A 21,678-nucleotide genomic window follows, 5' to 3' on the forward strand; every position below is an offset into this window, starting at 1 on the left:
GCGCTACTGAAATTGATTTCCTTTACTTTATTACAGTTATTACATTGTCTTCTTCATTTTTAACTTTTAAATGTAGCGTATAGAGCTATTTCTTACATATCCGATCATTACTTGTGATTATTATTAATTTATTAATCAGATATTATTTTGTAAAGTCTTTATATAAAAATTCTTTATAATATTTGTTACGCATTATATGTATATTTTGCAACATCTAAAAATTGATAGTCAATTTTCATCCATATCGCTACATTCAATTACGAATCATGTAATATATTCTAATTGTAAAAAATAAGAAGTTTTATGCTACAAAAGGTAAAACAAGATTAAAGTTCGTAGATGTGCGTAATTATGCGAAAAAAATCATGCGCGTGACAAAAGTTTATCGCATGTTTCGCGTGAAAAATGACCTTTAGCCAAAGTGGTATGATATTTCAGAATTTGCAGGAAATAACAACCGCGTTTGTCGCACAATTTTGCATAATTTATTATTGTCGAGCAATTCGCCGACATGTTACGCAATTATATATATGATGACAATAAAATAATGAAGAATATAGAAAAAAATAACTTGATTGTTAAATAGGGCTTGTGTGTGTGTGTGTTGTGTTTGTGTTGTGTCTCTATACATCACGGAGAGAATTTTTTTTAATTTATCCTGAAAATACAATAGTTGTGGGACAATATTTTAAAGATTTTTACATGCACTTTAGTAAAATTAATCAAACTTATTTTATACTTTATTATTGTTTTATTAATGAATGAGAAAAATTTATATAAAATTCTCCGCAATACAATGTTATTTTGGGACTACCATTCATATTTTCAGGATAAATTCTAAGAAAAAATTCTTTCCGTGATTATACACTTAACATTGTTCACTATCTATTTTATATCAGTATGTATGGATTTCAAATCACATACAATAATTTTATATAGAATCTGATCTCGAGTTTTCTTTGGCAAAAATTAGGTGGAACGTCATCTTTTTTATCGTCCTTAAACGTACGTTTGTGATTGAACTTTTATTAAAGTTTATTTCAAATTTATACCAACTTAGACAATAATTTAAATAAATTTTAAGTAAAGTCTGATAATTCATTTATTATTATTATTATCGGAAGTTGATTGATGAAAATATTTGATATTATCGATCGCTTGTAAATGTATAGAGATCTCTTGATACTTGTGATAGAGGATAAATGCAAATATAAGGATCCAAAAGGATTGCACAAGCGTACGTTTGCGATGTTTAGTGACCTGCAATTTTTAATTCCACCCTATATATTCCGATTATATGCGTGTTTCGCGATAAATGTGCGGAAGGTCGCGAGCAATATCAGTGTATTATGTCATAGCGCGCTTTTTCGCAATTCGTCGCGCAGGGTTACGTCGAAATCTCGAATATCGATGACCGTAAGGTGCAGTGACGCGCGGTGATGGATGCATCAGCGGGACCAAAGCACCGGCATTTACCACAGTCGTTCGAAGGCTGAAAGAAATCGACGGTGGTTCTGGGTTGCAGCCTGGGAGTTGCAGAAGGGTGAAGAAGAGAGAAGAGAGAGAAATTGGCAAGTAAGACGGAAAGAAAGAGCAAGACCGCGCGGAGATTAGATCCCGCAGGATGAGTAGGTGGGATTGGATTTGGCAGGCGCGCGGCTCGTTGGCGGTAGACGCCGGTGATGCGAAGGAGTAGGACAAGAAGAAGGGACAGGGGGTGGAGTTTGGTTCGTGTCCGAACGGCGCGGCGCGGCGTGGCGCGGTGGCGGGCGGAGAGGCTACAGAAGGGAAACTCGGAGTAGGGTAGACTATAGGGAGTACATAGAGTAAAGCAGGATGGGGGAGGGTAGCGAAGAGACGAGAGAGAAGAGAGGCCGTAAGTGACAGAACGGAGGTGGTATAGGTGAATGCTGCTGGACAACCGAACCACCCGAACTGTACTCGCCGGTATTTAAGGGAGAGCCGCGAGCGTAGCGCGCCAGTTGTTAGTACGGCCGGTTCATACTTGCCTTTCGCGGACACTATCTAACACTCGCTGGATCGTCACGTCGCGTGACGTCGAGTGTAGTTAAAGCGCCAAAAGTATTGCAAAAAAAAAAGAAATATACATATATATATAAATCTTTAATAAGTAATCTCAATTTTTTTTCTCAATAAATAATCTTGATATAAATAATCTCAATAAATCTTTATGAAAAAAATCATATTTAGTGATGCTGAAGGGAAATGAACTAACCACGTGACCGTTTATCGTTCATCCTAATTGTTGATTCAGCCTTCAAACCGCGATATAATTATAAAGTTCTTTCTTCACGATCGTAAACAAGTAAGTGCGAAGTTAAGTGAATATATGAGGGACTACAAAATTTTTTAAACCGACAGCGGCGTTATGTGAAACTATACATATGGCATTATTCGAATTCTTCGTACTTGAAGATCGAAAGAATTTGACACTTTTGAATCTCGGATGGTACAGATGAGTATATCAAAGAGGTATGAGCATGTTTGTCGTTTACTTCATATACTTTCAAAGAAAATTGATTACTTTGAGAATAATTTTAATTTTAAAATCATTAAACTTTATGATTTTGTGATGTATCTATATATTAATAATAATAATAATAATAATAATAGTAATAATAATAATAATAATAACAGTCAAGTACTAAGTAAAAGAGATATTCAGTTATAAAATGAATGAGATTATCATCGCTTTGAACTTAATATCGAAAATAAAGATAAATGTAAAAAAAAAGATGACGTAATCTTTTCGTGATAGCGCTTCCACAAATAGCATGAGGAGTTATGTCAGTAATGTAAATATACATTTCGCATTAGTAATGTTACATTTCTATTTTTTATTTAACGCAAGTTTAGTAATTACACATTTATGATTTCAAATGTTACTTTACAAATAACAGAAGAAAATATTGTTAATATCGATCAATATATGAAACAAGGTAAACGAATAAATTTTTAAATTGAAAATGCAAAAAAATGTAATTTGTATAATTTAAAGATACAAATATAGTTGTAGAAGAATTTTTTTAAGCTTATTACATATTTTCGGATAATTTTCTAAAGACAACATTTATTTTTTTATCTTATAATGAAAGAATTCTTTTTGTTTCTTATGTCTTTATTTATTCTTCGATTATAAATTATTCTCTTAAAATTATTTTGTCCAATTTCTTCATATCTAGTAAAATTATTCAGGCTCTGTTTCTATTGGATCACCTTATATATCATGACCAAAAAATCTATGAACGGGACTAGGCAATTAATCCATAGCATCTTATATCATAAAGATATTATTTTGTGTAACTTCATTTTATAGTTTTTGAATATAATTGCTGGAATACTTTCTAAAAATATAAAACAAGTGTAAGATTTCAGAAAAAAATTGATATAATATTCATAATTTTAAAAAACCTGTGGTAATAATTATGCATTATTAATGTTTGTGAATTAAAAACTATATATTAAATTATAAATTTTTTTATCAGATTTTTAAATCATGACATAGACTCGTGAAATATATTGTACACTGTTTATATTTTTTGGAATTTGCAGAAGTTTGTAAAAAGCTATAATATTTTTTGTTTAAAAAAGTGTATATAATATAGAAGCTTTAGTAATATTAATTAAATAGTAATACTTATGTAAATTTATAAAATTTCACACAAAAGATAATAAAAAGTTACAATTATTGAAACTTGTACAAGATATTTTTTTTAAGTGAAATTAATCATGATCTGTAAAAACTTTTTTTCTATACAAGATGTATTAGAATTAGCTCACTAAAATATTCAGCAGGATTATAAAAGGCATCCTTATAATTATTTTCAGATAGGGAATGTGGACGACGAAGTCTTTTTTTGTATCGGAAAGTTAAATTAATTATTAATTATTCCGTTTCCGTATATTCTCTGGTTAAAAAATATACCGTTGTTATATCTTAATAGGTCTTTACATAAGTTTAAAACGTATTACAAAAGCCTGATGGCTTTCTGGAACAGGTACTCGATGCTGCTGCTGGCATTAGGGTTGATTTTCACGCAATCGTCTGTCGGAGCTTTACCACGAGAAGGTACATATTTTGCACGATCGAATGTTTCGTCCGAACTCACCGGGACGTCTTCCAGTCACAGTATTTCGGTCATCAGGATCTTGTCCGATGGACGATTGGAACGGTTCATCCGGTGGCCCGGAGCTTGCGTCAAGGAAATCATTATCAATTGGGGGTGGGCATAGCTGCATTTTTTCTTAATAGAATTGAAACAGTTAGATCAAGTCAGATAATTTTGTATAGCCGAAGGAATTAAGCGCGAATAAATTGCTTCATTGTATATCTAATATCTTGAAATTTGAACTCAATGATGTTGTTCTGCTTGTATTATATGGTTTCTTTCATGAAACGCGTCGAGTGTTTTCATTCTACTAACAAAGGCTAGCGTGTAACAACCTGTGTTATCCTCTTTCTTGAAATAACATTTTCTCGGATATAAGCAAATCTCTTCTTCCTATCCCACCTACAATCGTCCCGCTTCCCTTCCCTGCCATATATGTAGTCGGGAGGATTGAAGCGGGAACTCGGTTGGCAAGCACGAAAACAATGCCGCCTTTCACTATTGCCAATATGTGGAAGCTTGACTGTTATGTATACATTTAGCGTTGGTTAGGTCTTTCAAATGCCACCCATCGCTCCGAAGAACGTTGATAATACAATCTAATGGAACAGTCACTGTGAATCCTTGTCAACCGTAATAAGTTTCAATACAATTGGAATGTATTAACGCTCGCCAGAAGAATCGATGTTCAAACGAATGAATAAATTATACATTTTATTATTTCTTCTCTGTTGGATTGCATAAAGAATATAAATCTATTTTTATTTTTCTAATAAAAAAATTATATATTAATATTTATACACGTATAAATAACACTAATATATATTTATATAAATATAATCTTAATGTAAATTAAGCAGTTATGCAAAATTACATGACAATAAATTGGACTCTTTGTGAATTTTCTTTGCTTGACTATAGAGAGTCATATGTATACGACATAATAATGTAACTACTTGAAAAACGTACGAAGAAATTTCAAAAGCACATAATTCTTCTTAAAAGTACGTATTTTTTTTCTTTTATTAATAAGAAATAGAAGAGGAAGAAAAAAGAGAAAATATTGTTACATGAAAAATGTCGATTCATCAATAATATATGTCTAACAAAAACAGCAGCATTTTATAAAGATGCGATAAAAGAGACAACAGAATGCTGTAAAAATAAACAAAATAATGAGAAAATAATTTAATTATATAGAACATAATAATAACAACAATAAAGTAGTAGTGCATAAAATGCAATAATATAATTGTTATTCCATTAGATTTGAAAACTAAAAAAGAGGATACAATTTATCATGTTTATTCGTTGACAGTAACCGCAAAGCCAACCAAGCTCTTAAGCCGAAAAGCGGCAAGTTAAGTAAGCAAGGATTAGGTTCTGCGACAAGCGGACGTCCTGGAACCTCTACGTAGGGATCGGATTGGCCCCTTTTGCACTGGACCTAAACGTAGTTCGGTAGGTCGCCGTCCTGTTTTACTCTCCTAGATGGGACTCATCTGCTGATGCTCTCACGAGGATACCATGGAATACCACAACCACGAAGCGTCACTTTGCACTTAAACGCTGGACGAAAGCTCTTTTACCGTCGTGAAGAAAGTGCACGCTCGCTAACCGTCCCCTCTTTCCGAATTTGCTCTTATACCGCCTGAATAATTTGTTGGAAAAAATTTAATTTAATTCTTTTTATTATTACGTTGTATTGTTAAATATATCATATCAATTAAGCGCAGATCTGTAGCATATATTAATATAAATAAATCTACCGGCAAAATTATATACATATATATCTGCTATCTAATTTTTATTAATTTTGAGACAATAAATAAACGTAATAAGTTTATTTCGCTCTCACATATTTCTCTATAAATTTTACTATTCATTTTATTACTTTGATATATACAGCATTTAACCGAAAATTAATTAGATTACAATAACGTTTGTTCTCTCGATAGAAATACAAATGTGACACTGCGACAAGTCTGGCTTCGTAAGTCAAATAGAAAGCTGCAATTGATATATGCCGGTGAAACATTGACTGACTGCATTGACGAGAAGCTCGCGTGGTGGGACGACAGCGAGTGTTTACCCAGCTCTCGCGGTGTCTATCGCTATCACGATGACGGTGACGAGGTGTCGATCGAGGTGTTCCAACTGGACGGTAAGGACATTTCGAGGATACCCCGTGACCTCTCTTGGCTGCTGTCGACATCGGAGCTTCGTCACCGATGTGATCGCATGAGAATGCGAATACGAAGCCAAGCCGTGGCCCAATATCGACATAGGTATGACCTAGGATGAGCGAGTATATAGTCTCCCTGGCTCGTATAGAGTCTCGACTGGCTTATAATCTCTCGGCTTACGTAAGCCGCGTCGCGCCGGCCGGGTCGCTCGAAGCTAGGCGGTGCCCGCCTATACAAATGTATGAGCTTTAATTCTTTGTAACAGGAAATACGCAAAATCGACGAACGCGACAGCAAATAATGGAAAGCAAAGTCGAAGTCGGAATCGGATTCGAAGAGAATTATTCATGATACCAGGAACGCAGTGGTGCGGTCGCGGTGACCGTGCTACCAAGTATACCAATTTGGGCGGCTTCGGTATGGCTGATGCCTGTTGCCGAAAACACGATACATCTTGTCCTTTTCACATACCGGCCTTCGAGACGCGTTATGGCGTTTTTAATTGGAGAATTTCGAGTATGATGCATTGCGCTTGTGACGAGCGGTTAGTAATTAATGAAATTATTTAATAATTCGGTCTATAAAGAAAATGTTTGTGAGAAAATGGCAGTAAATACAAAAAAAAAAGGTAGTCTCTCTCAATATTTGAGTATAATTTGAATAAGATATTTGCATGAGTATAATCTTCAGAATATATTTACTGGACTTATTTAGTGTATTTATAAACGATTATGAGTTTTTTAATGTGCATACATTGTACGATATTCAGTACAAATTATTTAATATTTTTGAAATTAATTAATAAATTTCATAAAATTTATTATCGATGTATGCAACAATTTTATCGCTTCTTACAATTATTTTTATTTAAGATTTTTTTTTGTATACAGATTTCGCACATGTTTGAAAATGGCTGGGACTGCATCGGCGGATTTTATAGGCAAAATCTTCTTCGACGTACTCCAATCAAAGTGCTTTATTCTAAAATTGCAGAAGGTATGCGTGAAACGGTCCTGGTGGGGTAAATGTCAACATCATGAATATCGAAAGCAGGCCTACGTACGAGATAATGTTCCTTACTAAGGGTGTACAGCGTAAGAGATCGTTATAAAGAAATAATGAAGTATTCTTCTTCCGAGATGTCAATAGCAATTCTCAGGGATGTAATATTTTGTCGAATACTTATAATATGTCAAGAAAAACACAAAGAAGTCGATTAGATAAATCACGAAATTATATCACCAAAGATTGACAATACATACATCATAATTCGTAATGTCTTCGATATAAAAAATTATTATATTAAATCTATCGATATTGCTATTTATACGTTAGACATCCTGAATTATGAATTATCAGAAACAAAGGGATCGTATGCGAATTTATTGTTTTACTAATTTATATCTTATAATCAATTTCCAAATATTTAAAAAATCGAATAAATACAATTAGTAAGCTGTCTTTGTTTTTAACAAGTACAAAATATTTTATAATATATCTTTACTTAATATATTACATACATGTTTTATAAGAATAAGAATTCGATTCTTCATATTCGTATACATTTCATAAATGTTTATTTAAATTTAAATAAATATTTGTATTAATTTATTTCTTTTTTTCATATTTCTACACTTAAAAATTTAATTCAAGAAAGTCGATCGTTATAAGTACCGGCAGTCTTTATGTATAAAGTTGTGTTAAACACTTGTAGATAGAATTTGTTAATTTTTAAACATTATTAGCAAATTATAAACAAATTAATTAGAATCGTGGAGTTAAGCTTTAGGATAGCTTAGAATTTTTGATGAAAAATTATTATATACATATATGGTATGTATGTATTTATATTAGTTACAAGCTGTGTACGAGATAAATCTAGATTTGATCAAGAATAATAATTTCGATTTCCATTCTAATAATATATTTATACCAATACATAAAATACTTCCGTTCTGATACGATTCGATGTAATATATATAATTTATACGAAGAAATTGTAGAATAATTAAACCAACAAATTTTTCAAAATCATAATTCTTTGATCAATATAATCAATATCCGAGTTTCTGATCTGATCAGAAATTTATAAAATCTCTTCATACTTTTAAAAATCTTTAATATTTATATAATATTAAATATCTTATTAATAATTAAAGCTACGAATTTTCTGAATTTTTGTTTAAGAGAGTAAAATTAATTAAGTTAAAACAAAATAAATAAAATCAGATTTTATTATTTAATAATTATATTTTTATTCCCTTTTTAATTCAATTTTCGGAAAAGTTCATTACCTTTAGGGTATGATCAACGATAGGGTATGATATTGCAAACGCTTTGAAGCGTTTTTTGGTCAGTTTGTAAAATTCTTTCTTCTAATTGAACGCTTCAAAGCATTTATAGCGAGACTTTGATCACAGTCTTAGTGATAGAAGTCTGCTAGAAATACTTTAAATCGACAATTTTTTACATGGTAACATGTTTGTCAGGATAAGTATGATGCAGTATGATGTGCTATCGGTCTGGTGTATGTGCATGTAGTCACGTGGTCAATCGCGCTTGTTTCTGCGCGCCAAAATGCCACATGTTCTGTGATCTGACTGTCTAGGACAATTTGTTCTGTTGTCACACTTGTCACAAACATTATTAAGACTTTAATTTGTTCCGATATAAAACTTTGTTTATAATATGCAGTGATATAATATTAAAGAAAAACAGTATTTGAAGTTAGCAATAAGATGTTAGTTACGTACCTAAATAACTGTGCGAGGTTATAACGCGTACGAAACGAGAATGAAGCGAGGTAGTATACCTTGTTTATGTACAGAACTCAATCTTGCTCTCACATTGCACGGTGGCCAGAGTTTCAGGTAATGCTTGAAATATTTGAATATTTTTATATATATATTGAACTATGTATTACTATCTATCTATATATATATATATATATATATATATATATATGTATAATCGTTCTTAACAATTTAGAAGAATATATATTATTAGTGGTTAATTTTAAGTTTAAGTCTTTTTAAAATTTAATTTCAAAATTCTGAAATTCTAATGACTATATTTCAGATGGACAGCTTGCGACAATGGATACAAAGGTATCTTTAATGGATGCATTTGGACTCTGTCTCAAAATAAAACTCATCTCTCGTATACAGTACAAGAACATTTAAAAGATTCTGTAAACTATGATAATATCCTGTCTGAGTATTTTAGATTATCAGTATCATTGAAAGAACATTATAAACAATGGGCAAAAGCAGATACACATTTTCAAAAGTGTTTAGATGAGAATAATGCTGTTCGAATATTAAAGCAAGATGTTGTAGAGAATTTATTCTCATTTATCTGTAGCTCCAATAATAATATATCAAGGTACATTTTTAAAAAATTGCATAGTAAAAATGAATTTATATTGTTTTTGCTAGACATTTATTTGTTTTAGGATATCAAATATGGTTGAAAAATTATGTTCATTATTTGGTCGTAAATTATATTCGACTGAAGATACAGAATATTACGATTTTCCAACGATAGAAGCTTTGAAAGAAAAAGATGTAGAAAGTATATTAAAAAGAGAAAAATTCGGTTATCGCGCTGCATATATAGTTAATGCAGCAGAACGTTTATCAGCGTTGGGTGGGAGGGATTGGCTTTTAAATCTACAAAGAGAGAATGTTTCTTATCATGCTGCCAGAGAACAACTAATGACTCTGCCAGGAATTGGTCCTAAAGTTGCCGATTGCATATGCTTAATGTCACTAGATCATTTAGATGCTATACCTGTTGATACTCATATTTTCCAAATAGCACAAGCAAATTATTTACCACACTTAAAAAAACAAAAGACAGTTACACCAAAAATTCATACTGAAGTAAGTAATTATTTACGAGAATTATGGGGTCCACTAGCTGGATGGGCACAAGCTATTGTATTTTCTACAAAAATCAATACTAAATCTAAATCAATTGAAAAGCAAAAACGCAAAAACAATGAAAATTTAGTACAAGCAAAAATACTTAAGGTGATATGATCGTTTATGACATTATCATTTTCACAAATAATTAAGTTATGCAAATTTTATCTAAATTTATACAAAAATCATATATTAATTGATACCCTTTTAACAATAAATTTTTTGTGTAATTTATATGTTGTGACAATAAATATTAATTTCGATAATGTATTTAAATAAATAAAATAATATTTACTTTTTGATAAAAAAGAAATGTCCAAAAGATATAATTTTTGTTTTTTCGATGTGCAAAAAAATAATGAAAGATTTGAAGATTGTTTGAAAATAAGTTAAAAAATTATTTATTTTACATCATTTTACATTCATATAGAAAATATATCATTATTTTGTTATTCTGTTAACAGACATATGTTAACAGACATATGTTAACAAACATATGTACATGTACTCATAGAATAATCTAAATTTCTACATTTTTATCACGGGCTCATGTATCATTTCTTCTTTTTTATTCCAAATCCTACAAGAGCATAGTCAAAATCATCTAGAATAATGTATTGTGCAGGAAATTCAACGTTATTTTCTTCATTATCATAATCTGTTAATATATAAATAGAATTATTTACATGTATATTGCTTGTATTTAGACACTGACACATAAAAAAAAAAACACAAAGAACAAAATCTGTTCGAATTACCAATAGATTTTTGTAGTATGTCAGCAAAGATATTTTGAATAAGATAACGCAAACCAGGAAATTTTTTAGATAAATATGCCTTCTGCCAAGGTGACAAGACTGTTAGACAAGTGGTTTGCAAAGATACTGATATTGAACAACTATAAGTTAATTTCATTACACATTGAGCCATTGTAGAGCTTATTAATGGGTAAAGTATAATATTATTTAATTTTGTAAAAGCCACACCTATAAAATAATTAAAATTATACCTCTAAGAAGAATGATTGAATATTTTATGATTTGATTAAATATTTTATTATTTACCTAATGGTTTTCGATTTATAAAAAATTGTAATGTGCCAGTCCAAGTATCAAGATGTATTCCTACCAAGTCATCTTGACCAAAAGTTGTCCCATATTTACATGTCTTACCATCATGTTGTAAATAACCTTTATATGAAAAACCCCAAGATTCTCGATCTTGTCCAAGCAAAGCACAAAAACGCTCGCTTGCATTATGAAGCTCTGCATTTGCAGTTCCTACTCCAACCATCTAACAGGATCAAGCAATAAATTATGTTACTACTAAAGTGATATGTATTGAAAATGTATCATCAACATAGATTCAGCAAGATTCAAATAAACTTACTACATCAGTGCCATAGATATGTGTTATCATTGAAATCTCCCAATAATGATGCCTTCCTTTTTCCAATGATTTGTTGCCTTTTACAACAGCTGTGCCAGTGCTATACACAGGATGAAAAGTAACATTTAAATTATTATCTGATAATTTAATTGATGAGGTTGACAATTTTTCATCCCAAGTCCATTCATGTTTTGATGAAAAAAAGTCTGAAAGAAAATACATAATTATTAATTTTAAATCTACTATAGTATTGCTTTCTCAAATAAGAGGTAGATAATAATTTAAATTAATAAATAATAACGTACCATTTTCCATCTTTGCATGTTGATCCTTTGTAATTGAATCCATATTTTATGAATGAAATTTCGATAATTACATTACGTCATCACATATTTTTTAGATATTGATTATATTGATTAATGCAGGTGTAGTAGTCTCGCCAGATTCATCCATTCATTCTTCGATTATTTATGCTTATGAAATAACGTAGAAATATTTCAATATACAGACGCATTTGCAATTAAAATAGGTGTACCTAGTACTACACCTGCTCACTGTAGTAAGCAATTGAATATGATTGGTTAAATCTAAAGATCTCGAGATTTTAAGACTTAAGGACGCATTGATATTCAATAGAATTTCTTTTCTAATTAAGGAATAATTAAAGAGAATGTCAAGTTGTCTCCATTTAGTAGTGTAGCAATTCTATATTATCTAAAAACAGAATTAAACTCCTCCTTTCAAATTACATTGAACCAGAGAGAGAAACCTGAGAGTGGATACGTATCCGTATTTTAAATGAATCCGTCTACTAGCGCCTTCTGTATGCACAAAGCATGCACATAGAATTATGTGGCCACGGATATTTCCACGGGTAACACATCCATTTCGTTTTTCAATTTTCATCATACATTAGGGAGTTTTTGCAATCTCATGTATCCAGATGCGGTGACCGCTAAAATCACATTTAGTGGATGGAAAGTCAAACTATACCATCAATGGTTTATACCATCATTTTTTCTATTAATTAATTGCTGAAGATGGTTTGATAAATCGAATAATTTAATATGTATGAATGTATTGAGTCGATATAAATTAAACATTAAAATATTATATTAAACGTTGACAATAACAGCGGTGTCGCTCTCATTGATTTTTTTTATTACTAATTTTATATTAACCTTTTGATTTGTGTTTATTAAGAATTATTGATTTATTTTAAGATGAATATTATGTTTTTTGAATGCTCTCTTTTTGTCTATAAATGTTTGTTATAGAAATGTTGAAAAGTAGCTACTTATATTGCATATAAATATATGTATATTATTTTATCTAGATATTTAAAATGTTTTTGTTTCCTATTGTAGATATTTCTTTAAGATGGAACTCAAGTGTGCAGTTCAAACATATGCTTGGGGAAAACTTGGTATGAACAGTATTGTTGCATCTTTAATAAAATCAGCCAATGCTGATTTTGTAGTGGATGAACAGAAAACTTATGCAGAATTATGGATGGGTACTCACGAGAATGGGCCATCATATCTCAAGGATACAGATATTCCCTTGCAGAAATACATTCAGGAAAATACTGCAGTATTAGGCAGCAATGTTGTACAAACATTTTGCTCCAACTTGCCTTTTCTCTTTAAAGTCTTATCTATAAATAAAGCTTTATCCATTCAAGTACATCCGAATAAGGTAATATTTTTTCTGTTACATAAAAATAGCACATTAGTTGATTTGTGGATTTTCAGCAAAAGGCAAATGAGTTACATGAATTATATCCGGATGTCTACAAAGATCCAAATCACAAACCAGAACTAGCTATAGCTTTGTCTCCTTTTGAAGCGCTGTGCGGATTCCGTCCAATCGATGAAATAAAAGATTATGTAAATAACATACCAGAGTTACTTGCTGTCATAGGAGAAACCAATGTCCGTCGCTTAACTCAAACAGATGATTCTATGATCAGTGATGCTTTGCAACAGAGTTTTCACAGTCTTATGACTTGTGATTCTAATGAAGTGATACGCCAATTAAGAAGCTTGATAGATAGATTACATAATACAGGTAATTTTTGTATGTAGAGCGAGATATATAAATTCAATAAATCATGGTACAACTAAATATTTATGTGAAAAAAGTGTAATAAATTCTTCTTTTAAATAACTTTTTTAATAAACCATAATTTATTGAATACTATCTTTGCATTCTTCCTCATTGGAAGAATTCTTTGTTAAAAAGCATAATCATATGTAGTTGCTCTCAGACGATTGTTATAGGCAACGGGTAAAAGCTGACCTGTTAGAGCGTTTGCACAATGATTATCCTGGAGATGTAGGCTGTTTTACAATATATCTGTTTAATTACGTGACGATGCTACCAGGTGAAGCAATATACATTGGACCAAACATACCTCATGCATATCTTTCTGGCGGTAAATTATGGATTTGAATTTGCATTCTAATATGCATTTAAATGTAATAAATTAATTTAGCCTTTTATGTAATTTTCAGATTGCATAGAATGTATGGCATGTTCAGATAACGTAATAAGAGCTGGACTCACACCAAAACCAAAAGATATAGAAACTTTAATCCAAGTACTGTCATTTGAATGCAAATCTATCGAAAAGATTCAACCATCTCGGGAAGATACGTTTACTCAAGTTTTTCGTCCACCAATTTCAGAATTTGCAGTTGCCAAAATCACTGTGAGTTTTAATATTAAAATAAATGATTTTATTATATTTGATTGCATTGGATATATATTTATCTTAAATATTTTGCAGTTACCGCCTGGACAACCATCTTATAATTTAAAACCGAGAAACTCGGGTAGCATCCTTTTAATAGTAAATGGTAAAGCAAAAATATCTTCTAAGATTTTTTCTCGCGGCTCCGTTTTGTTTATTCCTGCTAATGATGAAGTGGAGATAAAAGTGTTATGTGGTTGCCATCCTATGCTGATGTTCCAAGCATTTTCAAATATTTAAGTATATAGAATATTCAACAAACATTAATACTAGTGTAAAATATGACTAATCTTTTAAAATAGTCATATATTCAAAATTATAAATTTCGATATGTATAATCATGTTTACTATCTGGAAGAACCTGGAATTTTTAGAAGACGTTTTTTTTAAATTTCTTTTTTCTTAAAATCAGGAATTTTCATGGAATTTTATCGGTACTTGATGAAATTCTGAAATTTTACTACTTTTAAATTCATTTTTTTTTTCTAAAAATATTGCTTTAATCATTTTTTCTTGATTATGTAAAATCGACAATTGATCAATAAATATATATATGTGTATATATATATATATCCATATATATTCATATATATTTTCATGTCTCATAAGTTTGAAAAAAAATCTGACAATAGAAGATAATCAACAGAAGAGAATAGCTCACTGATATTATATTTAGTCAGTCTCTTTTTTATTAACATCTTGGTAGGCTCCAGTTGCAGAAAATGAAACATATCTCATGGTAAAAATCTTTACTAATTTATAATAGTGCTTATATTGCTAGAATTTTTTTTACAAAATTTCAATAAGCATTCTGATAATCATGTCGAAATTTTCAATTATTAGTGTACATAATCTTTTCAAAAATAAAAAAACATCATGAGAATCACAATGATTAAGTTTATATCATCACACTGGAAACTTTATATAGTTTATATTTTAAGGAATGTTATAATTATTAAAAAATATCTATGTTTATGTTTTGTATATATGTATATACAAAAAATAAATCAATCCTCTTCCGATTCGTTGCTTTTCTTTGTCTCTGCAGACTTTTCCTCTTCCTTATAATGTCGATACTCTGGTTTTAATTCCCACATGTTTCTGTGAGGATTTTTTAAATTATAATTACAAACTTCATTGAGAATTTCCTTTAGATAAACCTGAAATTTGTGCATAATATTAGTATTAGGAAAATATTGTAATTTCTAAAATAAACTACATATTCTCTAAAGTATCACATAAAGATAAAAATATATTTACAATAGGTTGTCTTGTAATTTTTACAAGATCCCTTATATTGTAATATTGATGTTTTTCGAATGCCGCAAAAAGCATATCTAGCACAGCATCTTTGTCATCTCTCATTTTCTTTCCTTCTGCTTTTTTCTTTTCAGCATATTCGATCTATAAAACATTAACTGTTAAAGTCAGTTTAACGACAAAAAAATTAATAAAAATAAAACATAACTTACATTATGTTTATGATCAGATACAGGCTTGAAATTTTGCACAACTCTATCTAACTGTTGAACTTGTCTTTGTGGGACAGACGCTCTCTTGATACTTTCTAATTTTAACTTCATATAACAATTATCAGCTAAAAAAATTTTATTTTATAAATTTATTTTATTTTATTTTATTTTAACATAACTTGTTTTTAAGAAGATGGATGTGTATATATACAAATTTATTTGGCTAACCACTTGGCTAAGCACTTGACGTACCATATGGTCTGCATTCTAATTTCTGTACAATCCTTCCTTCCATAAAAAGTTTTTCTGTTTCTGGGACAATCGCATCTGAGCTTGTGGAAGCTGCAAAATTAATGGAGTTATTTTAAAAAATGTCAAACTTTAAAATGACATTAAACAACTTACGGGCAACATGAGAAAACACTCCTAACATTTGTCTAGTAACTGTTGTAACATCTAGCCTATGTTGTTTCGGTATTTCTCCTTCTCCAGATTCTTTCAATGCTAAAACAGCTTCTGATAGTTTAAGAGATACTTCAGCTTTTTGTCCAGGATTTCTAGAGAAAACAGATAAAAACAAAAATTAAATCAATCATAGATTAAATCATTAACAGATTAAAATAAATGTTTCCATAAGTAAAAAATTACAACAAAATAACTATAAAATATTACGAAAAAGAATGTAAATAACAGAGGGAATATAAACTATAGATGTATTCGGGAAACGCTATTAGCGCTATTTTTTGTTATTCTATTTTCATCGTTTAGCTGATGTTAGCTGATGTAAAACAAGGATAGAATGACACAAATAGCGCTAATAGCGTCTCACCAAATGCACTTTATGTATTAAGATTTTACCATGAATTTATATCACTATTCTCATCGTACATATTAATACCAACATAATCAATTATAAATTTAATAATAAAAAATAAATTTTATAATAGAAATAAAAGAAGTTACATTAAAGACGAAATATATTATACTTTCATTTTGAAAGAAATAGTCTTCTAAATAGACATAAACTCACTTGGTGATCTTCAATTTGCCGACTTCTATATTACCAGGCGCCTTTTCCCATTTATTAGCTATATACTTAGGCACTTTAACAAGCCACACACCACGACCAGCATTACTCAAATCTAATTCTCTTTCCGTGTGCGTGATACCCGCGGACATTATTGCTATATTTCTTAAACACTTAAGCTCTAAATTCACGTACTGCTAAAATAAATAATTAGAGGTAGTGACAAGTATATGATAGTGAATAAGTGACTCGATTGATGAGTCAAATTCTCAAGACAAACCCACGCTTGTCATATGATGATATAAGAGGTAACGACATTTAATAAGAGGATCGACACTTTTCTTATAACTGGTAACGATAAATCTTTATTACTCGAGCTCGAACGAATATGACCGAAGAGGATGAATGCCATAATCTATCTGTACTCTTACTTTTTCTCTGACGCTGCTTGTAGGCAACTTGCAACCTACAAAATCCCTAGTCTTTCTACACTCGCTGCGCTAGTGAGGTATTGAGAACGTAGTTCTCTATAATAGCCTGATGGGATTGATCCCCCCGTCGATTTTTGTACGAATCGATTCTTTTGCCTCGATTAATCGATTTTTTCGATCGATCTTGTAACTTCGATTAATCAAATGTGAAAGATTGAAGCAACACAAACAGCTTACCTAAGAAGAGCACGTTGGTTTTTTAATGCGATTAATGCGTTTCCTAACCTAAAAATTTACGTTTTGTATCGTTTTCATATGTACTTTTTGTTTATTATACTTATTTCGTGCTATCGTTTTTAATATATTGATAAATCATAATAATGCTGCTTTTAAACAGGTAATGTTAATTTGTTAAAATGATTTTGCAAATATATATATTTTGAACTAGTATATTGAAACTATATAATTACTCCAGATTTTTTCGTTTTATGTAAAAACACGTGGAATGAGCATAATTTTATTGAATTTGAAGATGGTTTGTGTTTTCTGAATAATTACTCTATTAATAAGTATTATACTTTCAGACAAATTTGGCAATGAAATTTATATGTATATATTATTTGCTACAGCAAATCATTAATAATCCACATAAAGCGATAAATTATGAAGGAACGTACAACAAAACAATTACAGCGATTAGAAAAGAAGAAAGCAAAGATGGCAGCATTTTTGGAAATTGCAAGACTCAATGACAAAGATAAAGAAGCAAAACTACAAGCTGCAAAACAGGTTTATACTTGGATCTAAGAATAATTTAAAATGATACTCTTGTGATTAGCTTTATGAAATTTTTAGACAGTAGCCATCATTGATGGATTTAACAATCCAAACAAAAATAATACAGCAGGAGATAATTCTCGTAAACGAACTTGTGAAAAAAGTTCTGAAAATATATGTTTAGAAGCTTGTAAGGAAGAAAATACTGATGAGCCAGAATTACAGGATAACACTAAAAAACCTAGGTAATTTTATTGATTTATAAATAGGAGATCATACACTGGGAATAGTGAACAATGACTGTTTGTAAATTAGGATTTTTTTGAAAAAGTACATCAGCTTAATGTGTAGATTTTTATTTATTTTTCCATGTAATCCTAATTTCTTTGTTATTGTCTAAGTTTGAATATTGTGATAGAACTCTGTTTCAGCTACCAAAGACAGCGATGCACTACTTTTAGATTGCCTATGTATTATAACAGTTTGATTTACAGTCACATATCTGTTTGTTGTCTTAATTTCATCAACTCTTGTTGCATTCAGTTGACATTTATTGGGACAAAAATCTGTAAATGAAGTTGATGTACATAGTTTTTCCATAACAAAAAATCTTAATTTAAAAAAAATTGTTTATTACTTTCCTTATGATATGATCCTTATATATATATATATATATATATATATATCCTATATACATATAATTTATATACATATGCATGCTCACACACATATGTATGTATGTATATATGTACAGATTAAGTGATAGCCAATATGCGAACTTGAAGGAAGAACTTAGAAAACGCAAGAAGAGACTTCAAGCAATTCCAAGACTCACTCTCAAAGCAGTTGGTGAGAACGCTATTCTGGATGTCGGAAACTTGGGAAAGAGGATACCAATATTTCTTAGCGATATACAGCATCTGCTGTTGTATTCACTACTTGGACACCACTCTCCTTACTTACCAGCGAGATGGTGTAAACTTGAGAAGTATAACAAAGTAATCTTGGTCAATGTAACATGAAACTTTCAAGCAATACTGTATTTTAGAGATAGTTTAATTCAAAATATTTAATAATTCTAAGTGAATAATTTTCTCCAAAAAGATAAGCCATACTGTAGTCATCGTGCTTGAAGGGTTGTCTTCGTATCATTTTATGGCTTATGAGAGCATGTTTCCACACATAGTACATAACTTAAAGCATCGTTTAGAGGTGATAACGCCAGCTGTCTATGGTGCATCCATAACAGAAGAACTTGCAGCTGTTCCTTTAACAGGAACACAAAGCGATAAACTAATTAAACGTATGTTATATAAGAGTAAAATACATCCCATTAAAATGAATATTTAAATCTACTCCATCTATATGAAATAAAATGTTCTAGTTGAATATTAGTGAGAATATATATTCATAAAATATGTAGTAATAAAATTTTATAACATATTAATTTCTAATATCGATAAAAATATATATTTTAGACAATGAAAGATAATTTTTCATTTCTAGGATATGGCTCTTTAGAAACTGCTTTGCAAACAAATGGAAATGTCATAAAACTGCTAAGAAGTGTTTTTCCAATGCATTCAATAAAAAACGATGTAAAGTTTTCTACAAAAAACTTGAACGAAAATTTACCACCAACTGATAAATTCTGTAGAACAAAGTTGCTTTTATCGTTATGGCAAATGGTGGAAGAAAATTATCCTGTACCATTAAAAGGAACATTAGCAGAAAGGCAAGGTTTTACTGTTCATTTTTTTTTGAAAATTTTTTTAAAAGTTTACTGAAATTTCGTTGAAAATAATTTTGTTCACAAAAGTTGTAAAAATTAATTTAGGAATCACCCATGTGTTTGCTGTGTAAAATATATAATTTTGTTTTCATATTTATTTAAATTATGTTGAAGTTTTTACTAAACTTTCAGTGAATGTTTGGCAAAATTTTTCCAATAAGGACGGATATTAATTATATTTTTGCAAATATAAAATTAATGAATTAATATAATTGTAGATACGGTTCATATATATTAACAAAAGATGTTTATGAAGAAGCTACATCAACATCACCAATGTTTGGCTTAGACTGTGAAATGTGCTTAACAACAAGCAACATTCTTGAACTCACTAGAATAAGTATCGTAGATGAGGATATGAATGTAAGTACAGTATTATATGTTTGTGCCTTAGACGATAAAAACAAAAATCGGTTCGATTATAGGTAATTTACGACAGCTTAGTGAAACCTGAGAATGTGATAACGGACTACCTGACTCGGTACAGCGGTATTACTGAGAATATGTTAGATGATGTCACGATTACATTGCACGACGTTCAGCAGAAAATAAGGACGTTACTTCCTCCAAACGCGATTCTCGTAGGACAAAGTTTGAATTCTGATTTGCATACATTAAAAATGATGCATCCCTATATCATTGATACCTCTGTAATATTTAATCTCACCGGGGATAGGTACTGTAAAATAACAAATATTGATATCAATGAATGTAGGTGCATTTCACTTAATGTTCTCTTATTTAACACAGGTATAGGAAAACGAAATTGCAGATCTTGGCGCGCGAGTTTCTCGGAGAGAGTATTCAAGATGATAAAGCTGGACATTGCTCAACAGAAGACTCGAAGGCTTCTATGAAATTGGTGAAGTTAAAATTAGCGAACAGTGTGAATTACGGAGACGCTGTGTTGCTTGGTGATCGCAGCATGAGAATCTTGAAAATGGAGTCTAATAACGAGACTACAACGCGAGAATTGCAAAAAATAGAAATAAAGAAATATGCCACGTCAATATTCAGTCATATAACGAAAAATAAAGGCACCACTGCCGCTATCGTGGGCAATGATGAAGTGATATCCGAATATTCTAAGTATTTAACGAACTCTTCTCTCAATGTCATGGATGATGAAAGTTTCGCAAAGGATGATCAAGTTAGTATGCATCTACAATATGTTAAAAGTTTCTGATTAATTTAAACGAACGTTTGTATCTATCAAGAAACTAAAACAAATTGAAAAAACACAAGACGAAATTTTTTCATTAATTTAATATTGATTTTCAATAATTGTAGGTACGTCTTGTGATAGCAGATAACAATAAACATGCCGTAGACCGAACTTCAGAAATAGCGATGGAACATGCTTTTGTATTGTGCCACGTAAAGCTTAAAGAAGAACAATTGAAAGATGAACAGCTAGAGGAAACGTTTCGCACTGTAAATAAATGGATTCATAAAGTTTGGCAATATAGCGCAATAAACAGTCTTGCATGCGTGATATTCAGTGGGCAAAATAATACTGCGAATGGTTCTTGTTTTTTAAATATTAAAACGGAGATATCGTCGGACATCGTCATAAGAGCTTGAAAAATGCTGGAATTATTATCATCTTGAGAACTGTGCGTGAAAAAAATTAATTTCGTTAATTCGATACAGTATCGAAAGAATCTATCTGGCTATGTATTTAGATAAATAACACACACTTGTATAAATTTTTGTTAATAGAAATATATTTTGAAATTTACTTATTTAGAATTATTCTTGCGAAACATACTTATTTCTATGACGCAGCTTGG

The 21,678-nt window shown here is 30.5% G+C and overlaps 5 protein-coding genes across 12 annotated transcripts; 4 read left to right on the forward strand and 1 right to left on the reverse strand.

The window, feature by feature from the left end:
- Window positions 1-1,362: 1,362 nt before the first annotated feature.
- LOC105151848 (Group 3 secretory phospholipase A2) lies at window positions 1,363-8,353 on the forward strand. Its single transcript, XM_087416716.1, is given in 7 exon segments — window positions 1,363-2,493; window positions 4,020-4,244; window positions 5,449-5,537; window positions 5,540-5,591; window positions 6,089-6,418; window positions 6,582-6,860; window positions 7,207-8,353. Coding segments are annotated over 7 exon segments (1,194 nt in total). The 5' UTR covers window positions 1,363-2,467; the 3' UTR covers window positions 7,400-8,353.
- A 288-nt stretch (window positions 8,354-8,641) lies between these two features.
- On the forward strand, window positions 8,642-11,646 carry Ogg1 (8-oxoguanine DNA glycosylase). 2 transcript variants are annotated; one of them, XM_011065788.2, is made up of 5 exons: window positions 8,642-9,186; window positions 9,395-9,423; window positions 9,542-9,700; window positions 9,771-10,200; window positions 11,070-11,646. In XM_011065788.2, the coding sequence occupies exons 1-5, from the start codon at window positions 9,136-9,138 to the stop codon at window positions 11,175-11,177; spliced, it is 777 nt and encodes a 258-aa protein (XP_011064090.2). In that variant the 5' UTR covers window positions 8,642-9,135; the 3' UTR covers window positions 11,178-11,646. The 2 variants fall into 2 exon arrangements, with proteins under 2 accessions (XP_011064090.2, XP_011064089.2); XM_011065787.2 differs by having other exon boundaries at window positions 8,646-9,186; window positions 9,395-9,700.
- Window positions 11,647-11,964: 318 nt separating this feature from the next.
- Mpi (mannose phosphate isomerase) lies at window positions 11,965-15,408 on the forward strand. Of its 4 annotated transcripts, none has more exons than XM_011065782.2 (6): window positions 11,965-12,505; window positions 12,999-13,329; window positions 13,386-13,701; window positions 13,901-14,068; window positions 14,148-14,344; window positions 14,423-15,408. In XM_011065782.2, the coding sequence occupies exons 1-6, from the start codon at window positions 12,468-12,470 to the stop codon at window positions 14,624-14,626; spliced, it is 1,254 nt and encodes a 417-aa protein (XP_011064084.1). In that variant the 5' UTR covers window positions 11,965-12,467; the 3' UTR covers window positions 14,627-15,408. The 4 variants fall into 4 exon arrangements, with proteins under 4 accessions (XP_011064084.1, XP_011064085.1, XP_011064086.1 ...); XM_011065783.2 differs by having other exon boundaries at window positions 12,498-12,632; XM_011065784.2 differs by lacking the exon at window positions 11,965-12,505 and adding an exon at window positions 12,522-12,700.
- TfIIFbeta (transcription factor TFIIFbeta) lies at window positions 15,121-17,325 on the reverse strand. 2 transcript variants are annotated; one of them, XM_011065781.2, is made up of 7 exons: window positions 17,170-17,325; window positions 16,889-17,079; window positions 16,264-16,415; window positions 16,111-16,200; window positions 15,859-15,983; window positions 15,647-15,790; window positions 15,121-15,546 (listed from the first exon to the last, which is right to left on the reverse strand). In XM_011065781.2, exons 1-7 carry the CDS (start codon window positions 17,176-17,178, stop codon window positions 15,394-15,396), a joined length of 864 nt encoding a protein of 287 aa, XP_011064083.2. In that variant the 5' UTR covers window positions 17,179-17,325; the 3' UTR covers window positions 15,121-15,393. The 2 variants fall into 2 exon arrangements, with proteins under 2 accessions (XP_011064083.2, XP_011064082.2); XM_011065780.2 differs by having other exon boundaries at window positions 16,889-17,082; window positions 17,170-17,323.
- A 114-nt stretch (window positions 17,326-17,439) lies between these two features.
- Window positions 17,440-21,626, forward strand: Rexo5 (RNA exonuclease 5). 3 transcript variants are annotated; one of them, XM_087416714.1, is made up of 11 exons: window positions 17,440-17,713; window positions 17,792-17,851; window positions 17,946-18,105; window positions 18,172-18,338; window positions 18,848-19,091; window positions 19,198-19,396; window positions 19,600-19,828; window positions 20,104-20,248; window positions 20,311-20,561; window positions 20,636-21,035; window positions 21,176-21,626. In XM_087416714.1, exons 3-11 carry the CDS (start codon window positions 17,980-17,982, stop codon window positions 21,467-21,469), a joined length of 2,055 nt encoding a protein of 684 aa, XP_087272840.1. In that variant the 5' UTR covers window positions 17,440-17,713; window positions 17,792-17,851; window positions 17,946-17,979; the 3' UTR covers window positions 21,470-21,626. The 3 variants fall into 3 exon arrangements, with proteins under 3 accessions (XP_087272840.1, XP_087272841.1, XP_011064081.1); XM_087416715.1 differs by lacking the exon at window positions 17,792-17,851 and having other exon boundaries at window positions 17,901-18,105; XM_011065779.2 differs by lacking the exon at window positions 17,792-17,851.
- The last annotated feature ends 52 nt before the right edge of the window (window positions 21,627-21,678 follow it).

The sequence above is a fragment of the Acromyrmex echinatior genome, chromosome 2, assembly GCF_024713525.1.
Source record: "Acromyrmex echinatior isolate Ae372 chromosome 2, ASM2471352v2, whole genome shotgun sequence".
NCBI classification, from domain to species: domain Eukaryota; kingdom Metazoa; phylum Arthropoda; class Insecta; order Hymenoptera; family Formicidae; genus Acromyrmex; species Acromyrmex echinatior.

Coding starts and splice junctions, on each gene's coding strand:
- Ogg1 (XM_011065787.2), top strand. CDS start 9,110: ATGAAGCGAGGTAGTATACCTTGTTTATGTACAGAACTCAATCTTGCT. Junction 9,187..9,394: donor CACGGTGGCCAGAGTTTCAG/GTAATGCTTGAA, acceptor ACTATATTTCAG/ATGGACAGCTTGCGACAATG. Junction 9,701..9,770: donor TCCAATAATAATATATCAAG/GTACATTTTTAA, acceptor TATTTGTTTTAG/GATATCAAATATGGTTGAAA.
- Rexo5 (XM_087416714.1), top strand. CDS start 17,980: ATGAAGGAACGTACAACAAAACAATTACAGCGATTAGAAAAGAAGAAA. Junction 19,829..20,103: donor AAAGGAACATTAGCAGAAAG/GCAAGGTTTTAC, acceptor ATATAATTGTAG/ATACGGTTCATATATATTAA. Junction 20,562..20,635: donor TTTAATCTCACCGGGGATAG/GTACTGTAAAAT, acceptor TATTTAACACAG/GTATAGGAAAACGAAATTGC.
- Mpi (XM_011065782.2), top strand. CDS start 12,468: ATGCACATAGAATTATGTGGCCACGGATATTTCCACGG. Junction 13,702..13,900: donor AGATAGATTACATAATACAG/GTAATTTTTGTA, acceptor AGTTGCTCTCAG/ACGATTGTTATAGGCAACGG. Junction 14,069..14,147: donor TCATGCATATCTTTCTGGCG/GTAAATTATGGA, acceptor TGTAATTTTCAG/ATTGCATAGAATGTATGGCA.
- TfIIFbeta (XM_011065780.2), bottom strand. Junction 16,201..16,263: donor AGTGTTTTCTCATGTTGCCC/GTAAGTTGTTTA, acceptor TTAATTTTGCAG/CTTCCACAAGCTCAGATGCG. Junction 15,791..15,858: donor TATCTGATCATAAACATAAT/GTAAGTTATGTT, acceptor AATGTTTTATAG/ATCGAATATGCTGAAAAGAA.